Source organism: Ascaphus truei, chromosome 13, assembly GCF_040206685.1.
Source record: "Ascaphus truei isolate aAscTru1 chromosome 13, aAscTru1.hap1, whole genome shotgun sequence".
Classification (NCBI taxonomy): domain Eukaryota; kingdom Metazoa; phylum Chordata; class Amphibia; order Anura; family Ascaphidae; genus Ascaphus; species Ascaphus truei.
The window spans coordinates 50208217-50215683 of NC_134495.1; the positions used below are offsets into that span (position 1 = coordinate 50208217).

Consider the following 7467-nt stretch of genomic DNA (forward strand, 5'->3'; position numbering starts at 1 on the left):
GTACTGTGGGTATTTGAGATATAGATTGGTGTGCAGTGTGTATGTATGCAGTGTGTGTTATGGTACGGTGGGTATTTGGGATATAGATTGGTGTGCAGTGTGTATGTATGCAGTGTGTGTTATGGTACTGTGGGTATTTGGGATATAGATTGGTGTGCAGTGTGTGTATGCAGTGTGTGTTATGGTACTGTGGGTATTTGGGATATAGATTGGTGTGCAGTGTGTGTTATGGTACGGTGGGTATTTGGGATATAGATTGGTGTGTACTGCACCGACACACTTTATTCGAGCAAATACCCAGTATGTACCTGGCAGATACCTGGAATGCGTCGCTCCTCACCTCTGACAAGCCCCGTTGCGTTTGCCTTCCCAGCCTGGGTTCATGCCTGGCTGACGGGCGGCTGATCTGTTAAATGATAATGATTAGGATTTAATAGGCTGCAATGCTTCGCGTGTCTACCAGATGGCATAAATTCATGAATTGTAATGCAGTATATATATATATACTGTGCAGTATTGAAGCCAGCGGGAATAAAATGCTTCAATCCCTGCTTGGAAAATACCTCAATGCACTCGGGCAGAAAACAGTCACAAACCTCAATACACCCGGGTATACCCGAATTCGTGGGACTAGCCGAGCTCGAATAAAGTGTGTCGCCAGTGTAGTGTGTATGTATGCAGTGTGTGTTATGGTACTGTGGGTATTTGGGATATAGATTGGTGTGCAGTGTGTGTATGCAGTGTGTGTTATGGTACGGTGGGTATTTGTGATATAGATTGGTGTGTAGTGTGTATGTATGCAGTGTGTGTTATGGTACTGTGGGTATTTGGGATATAGATTGGTGTGCAGTGTGTGTGTATACAGAGTTATGGTACGGTGGGTATTTGTGATATAGATTGGTGTGTAGTGTGTATGTATGCAGTGTGTGTTATGGTAATATGGGTATTTGGGATATAGGTTGGTGTGCAGTGTGTGTATGCTGTGTGTGTTATAGTACGGTGGGTATTTGGGATATATACTGGTGTGCAGTGTATATGTATGCAGTGTGTGTTATGGTACGGTGGGTATTTGGGATATAGATTGGTGTGCAGTGTGTGTATGCAGTGTGTGTTATGGTACGGTGGGTATTTGGGATATAGATTGGTGTGTAGTGTGTATGTATGCAGTGTGTGTTATGGTACTGTGGGTATTTGGGATATAGATTGGTGTGCAGTGTGTGTATGCAGTGTGTGTTATGGTACGGTGGGTATTTGTGATATAGATTGGTGTGTAGTGTGTATGTATGCAGTGTGTGTTATGGTACTGTGGGTATTTGGGATATAGATTGGTGTGCAGTGTGTGTGTATACAGTGTTATGGTACGCTGGGTATTTGTGATATAGATTGGTGTGTAGTGTGTATGTATGCAGTGTGTGTTATGGTAATATGGGTATTTGGGATATAGGTTGGTGTGCAGTGTGTGTATGCTGTGTGTGTTATGGTACGGTGGGTATTTGGGATATATACTGGTGTGCAGTGTATATGTATGCAGTGTGTGTTATGGTACGGTGGGTATTTGGGATATAGATTGGTGTGCAGTGTGTATGTATGCAGTGTGTGTTATGGTACGGTGGGTATTTGGGATATAGATTGGTGTGCAGTGTATATGTATGCATTGTGTGTTATGGTACGGTGGGTATTTGGGATATAGATTGGTGTGCAGTGTGTATGTATGCAGTGTGTGTTATGGTACGGTGGGTATTTGGGATATAGATTGGTGTGCAGTGTGTATGTATGCAGTGTGTGTTATGGTACTGTGGGTATTTGGGATATAGATTGGTGTGCAGTGTGTGTATGCAGTGTGTGTTATGGTACTGTGGGTATTTGGGATATAGAGTGGTGTGCAGTGTGTGTTGTGGTGTAGTATTGTGGGTATTTGGGATATAGATTGGTGTGCAGTGTGTTTATGCAGTGTGTGTTATGGTACGGTGGGTATTTCATATATAGATTGGTGTGCAGTGTGTGTATGCAGTGTGTGTTATGGTACGGTGGGTATTTGGGATATATATATTGGTGTGCAGTTTGTGTGTATGCAGTGTGTGTTATGGTACGGTGGGTATTTGGGATATAGATTGGTGTGCAGTGTGTGTGTATGCAGTGTGTGTTATGGTACTGTGGGTATTTGGGATATAGAGTGGTGTGCAGTGTGTGTGTATGCAGTGTGTGTTATGGTACTGTGGGTATTTGTGATATAGATTGGTGTGCAGTGTGTGTATGCAGTGTGTGTTATGGTACTGTGGGTATTTGGGATATAGAGTGGTGTGCAGTGTGTGTTGTGGTGTAGTATTGTGGGTATTTTGGATATAGATTGGTGTGCAGTGTGTGTATGCAGTGTGTGTTATGGTACGGTGGGTATTTGGGATATAGATTGGTGTGTAGTGTGTATGTATGCAGTGTGTGTTATGGTACGGTGGGTATTTGGGATATAGATTGGTGTGTAGTGTGTATGTATGCAGTGTGTGTTATGGTACGGTGGGTCTTTGAGATGTAGTTTTTTGTTCAGTGTATGTGTGTGTTTGTGCGCTGTGCGTGTTGTGAAATAGTACTGTGGGTATTTGGGATATAGATAGGTGGGCTGCGTGAATGTGTGCAGTGTGTGTGAGTGTGTGGGTGTTACTGTATTTGTAGCACTTCGGTTATTTGTAATGTGGATTGGTGTGCAGTGTGTGTGTTGTGTGTGTTGTGTTACTGCTTGTATTTGAGATTTAGATTGGTGTGTTGTGTGTGTGTGTGCAGTGTGGGTGTGCAGTGTGTGTTGTTGGGTGACAATGTCCATCTTTTTACTACAAATAGATGGAAAACTTCAATGGGAAGAAGAAGCAAAAGTGAACAGGCTTCAGAGCAATGAGGTAAGCAGGTCCCTTCTGTCTGTGTCACTGATATAGGTCCCTTCTGTATGTGTCACTGATATAAGTCCCATCTTCTGTGTCACTGATAGTGTCACTGATTTAGGTCCCTTCTGTCTGTGTCACTGGTATACAGTAGGTCCCTTCTGTCTGTGTCACTGATATAGCTCCCTACTGTCTGTGTCACTGATATAGGTTCCTTCTGTCTGTCACTGATATAGGTCCCTTCTGTCTGTGTCACTGATATAGGTACCTTCTGTCTGTCACTTATACAGTATAGGTTCCTTCTGTCTGTCACTGATATAGGTTCCTTCTGTCTGTGTCACTGTTATAGGTCCCTTCTGTCTGTGTCACTGTTATAGGTCCCTTCTGTCTGTGTCACTGATATAAGTCCCTTCTGTCTGTGTCACTGATATAGGTCCCTTCTGTCTGTGTCACTGATATAGGTCCCATCTGCCTGTCACTGATATAGCTCCCATCTGCCTGTCACTGATATAGGTCCCTTCTTTACTTGTCACCCTGCGAAGCAGGACACGGGATGTGTGGTCTGTAGGTTAGTCTGTCCGTTGCGTTGATAGATATCAGATCCTTTGGAGCCCCCTAGTGGTAAAAGGACAGCTTTGTGCTCGGTGTTTGTACTTTCTTTGCTGTGAGTGGGAGGTCTTGAATAAGTGACATCCCAAAGCACCATAATGTAGCGCTGTGCTGCACTGATGATACTAACTTATCTTCTCTACCCCCAGTCCTTGCTGTCTGTACAGGTACCTGAATACTGTAACAAGGAGATAACGCGCCCCCTGCAGGTCTATTTCTACATCTCCAATGGGCGCAGAAAGAGGAGCCCCATGCAGACCTTTCGATACCTGCCCAGTGAGTACTAAATACTGAGTCCCAGCTCCCTGCACATACAGAGCGATACTGATACCTACAGTACCTACTGAGTTCCAAGTATCTACCTGGACATACGCAGTATACATTGCTTTCGGAAGCTTGTTTGTGCGTATTTATTTACCACTCTTCTATTCTCTCTTTTCTTCCCTCTCCCTTTTCCCCATATTTACTCATCTCTCTCTCACCATTTCCCCTCCTACCTCCCCTAGTTATATTTAAGGAAGAGCCCCTCCCTGAGCTAGCCCTTCACAGGTTCCCCTCTACCCCTCTCCCTCCTCCATGCCATATCCAGTTAGACCTGGGACAGATGGATCTCACCCCTTCCTTTGTGCCCCCAAACCATTCCAGCTTGGGTGACACCCCCATGGAGGTTTCACCTTACTACACAACTCCACAAACAGAGCAGGTGTACGCAGGGGGGCCGGATTGTGCTCTGGGCAGCAGCCCCTTCTTGGGGGGCTATTTTAGTCCCCCGGTGCCCCCTGAGTTTAAATGCCCCCCGTCCTACTCTGAGAATGGAGGGGATGTGTCACTGTCTTTGCCCTATCAATCCAACACCAGCTCCCCACTCCCTCCAAGTCCTGTCCCCTGGTCCCCACAACCCTGCTCATCCCATTCTGCGTGTTCTACCTTTGGGGGACCCCTGCTCCCCCACATAAGTCCACATAGCAAATTGGAGGAGAGAGGAGCAACATCTCACGAAAACTACCAGTCTTCCACAATTCCCCCAAGTTTAAAATTTGATGTCTCTGCTCGTCACTTCTCACCTGGGTTTCAGCCATTTTCACCCTGTACCCCTCCCTTGTACACCCCTCTGGGTAAGGATGGGGAGAGGGTGGGCCAAACACAACCTGCATACTCCTCTCTCCCTCAAGAGGTGGGCAGGGCAGAGCGATGTGTCCCCACCCAACAGTGTCCTTCAACTTCACCACCAAACCCCCAAACCCATCCCACTCACACCTTACACTCTGAAACAGGTGAGAGTGGAGCAGTGGCTCATTCAGGTTTCCTTCCATCCTCTTCCAAGTTGCCCCACTCAGAGCAAGATGGTATGGCCCAAACTTTTCCTACCACCTACCAAAACCTGTCCTCCTGTAGCCCTCCCCAACTCATCTCCCTCCGCCCCCCTGTGCATCCTTGTCCCTTTTCCTCTCCACCACTCCCATCTCCAGTTATCCCTAGCACTCCAACTCCCAGCCTGGAGGTGACCTCAGACACTGCTCAGGGACTATCCCCAAACCAGAACGAGAGGGAACCCTGTTATCAACCCTCCGGTGGGGAATACTCCAAGTCTGGCGATAGCGAGAGAAGAGAAGTGGGGAATGAGGATGGCCACGGGTTTGAGAGCCCTTTCCAGCCCATTCCAATCCAGGGTATCACACTGGAAGAAGGTACGACGGCAGTGGGGCATTGAATCCTCTATCAAAAACCAGGACAAGACGCAGGCATGTGATTGTAAAGACAGTAGAGAAGAGGGGGTATAGGGTAGACATTTTCAAATGCATCCAGGGTATCAACAATGTGCAGAATGGAGGTATTTTCATTCATAGATATGTAGTTCTTCTATGAAGCTAAAGGGTGGGGAGGATTAGAGGAAATGTTAGAGTCTTTTTTCATGGAAAAAGTAGTAGTACCATGGAACAGCTTCCTAGTTGAGGTGGAAAGGATAATCCAACCAGGTATAAAATGGGACTAGGCACATCCTTCGCTGCACATAATCCCCATGATTTATCTTTTCTCTCTCTCCCTCTCTCTACCTACCTCTCTCTCCCTCTCTCTCCCTCTTTCTCTCTCCCTCTCTCTCCCTCTCTCTCCCTTTCCCTCTCTCCCTCTCTCTCTACCTCTCTCTCTCCCTCTCTCTCTCTCTCTCTCTCTCCCCCCCCCCCTCTCTCTCCCTCTCTTTGTCCCTCTGTCTCTCTCACAGTAAGTGAGTTCATAGGTCAGGACCTACAAAGATTCCCGGAGCAGCACCAAGAAGATTAAAATGACCGTATGGATCACTGCAGCAAAGGGGGGAGGTCCCCTTCCCCACCCTATCTCTCCCAGAGCAAGTACTAGGACAAGGTTTAGCAGGGGCCACGATTAGATGCTGAACCAACATCAAAATTGCATTTTTACATGACCTCACAGGTAGTCCTGCTCAAGTTTTGGGGTCCCTTTTCTTTCCGTGTTGCTTTGACGTTTGCATCTACGTTGTGTTGGTGGCAAAACACAAAGATTGCAATAGGAACAGAAATGTGGCAAAAAGATGTGTCAGTGCTACACAAATTGATGCAAGACATCGATGTTACAGTTTGCTGACACTTTAGCTCTCTCCACAGGTTACTTATATATCTTGATATGTACAATGTCAGCTCTCGAGCCTGCAATCTGCACAAACTTATCATCCTCCATTCCTGTTTGGAGTCTCCCTGTCCTCGCCCTGGTCCTCGCACTAGTCCTCGCCCTGGTCCTCGCACTAGTCCTCGCCCTGGTCCTCACACTAGTCCTCGCCCTGGTCCTCGCACTGCTGCTGCTGGCACTCTGGGTGTTAGTGCTAGTCTAGCATAAGCCAATTCAAATATGTCAATGATGTTCCATATTCATGACACTCATTTGCATACTGTGGTTTGTCAGGCAAATATAATTGAGTGGGGTTTGGTGACACTCCTTAACCTGTAAAGTACTGGTGGGCTCTGCATACATAGCGAGTTCCTCCCATAATGTTAAAGCCGAGTTCTGCCGCTGGCCACTCGTGGGACCTCGGACACACTCCAGGTACATGTATTTCTGCATTGCAACTGCTTTTACGGCACAGACCTGTCTGGTTTATCCCAGGGTGGCCCCCGGGTGTTACAGGGTGTACCCAGGGTGGCCCCCGGGTGTTACAGGGTGTAAGAGTCTAAAAGAACCTAGGGGATATTGATCAAGCTTCGTTATAGGTAACGCACCCGTATGGGCGATATCGCAGATTCATGTCACTTAGTGCCAGCTCCTGTGTGTTAACCCATAGCAGAGCTTGATGGATTTGGGGGTTCGTGTTACTGCCACTGTACCCCTTTAAGTCAATCCGATATCTGACACAAATGCGTCTTTTTTTTTCATTATTAAAGTACAGAGAAATGCAGATTTATCATGTCTCTCACATTGATACACGACTCCTGTATATTTATATTTATATATATGTGTATTATTATTATTATTTTTATATATATATATATATATATATATATGCCGATTTGGCAATTTGTATGTTTTTATTTTGCAATGAATCAATTAAAAAAAAAAGTTAAAAGCATATTGTTTGGTGTGTGAATCTCACTTATTGGAAGGCTGTCTCACTAATTATAAGGAAGTCTCGATCATTGAAAGCTGGTCTCACTAATTAGGAGGTAGTCTCAGTCATTAGAAGGCTATCTCACTAATTATAAGGTAGTCTCGATCATTGCAAGGCTGTCTCACTAATTATAAGGATGTCTGGATCATTGGAAGGCTGTCTCATTAATTATAAGGTACTCTCAATCATTGGAAGGCAGTCTCACAATTTATAAGTATAGCAGGTATGTCATCTGTTCCTGTACTTCCCTGCTCTGTCTGTAAGTCCTGATAGCTGCAGGCATGACAGAGTTAATCTATGGGCTATTTCCCCCCCCCCCTTGTGCTTCTCCTTGGAGTAACTAGAGGAGGGTGGTGACTCATGGCAAGAGAGAGA

General features: G+C 45.9%; 1 protein-coding gene across 1 annotated transcript in view; it reads left to right on the forward strand.

Annotated features, from left to right (window-relative positions):
* NFATC4 (nuclear factor of activated T cells 4) overlaps positions 1-6935 on the forward strand; it is a 72879-nt gene extending 65944 nt beyond the window's left edge. The window contains exons 7-10 of the mRNA XM_075569163.1: positions 2833-2888; positions 3629-3755; positions 3986-5167; positions 5701-6935. Of these exons, the coding sequence (XP_075425278.1) occupies positions 2833-2888; positions 3629-3755; positions 3986-5167; positions 5701-5759 (1424 nt within the window). The 3' untranslated portion in view covers positions 5760-6935. The remainder of the gene's footprint in view (positions 1-2832; positions 2889-3628; positions 3756-3985; positions 5168-5700) is intronic.
* The last annotated feature ends 532 nt before the right edge of the window (positions 6936-7467 follow it).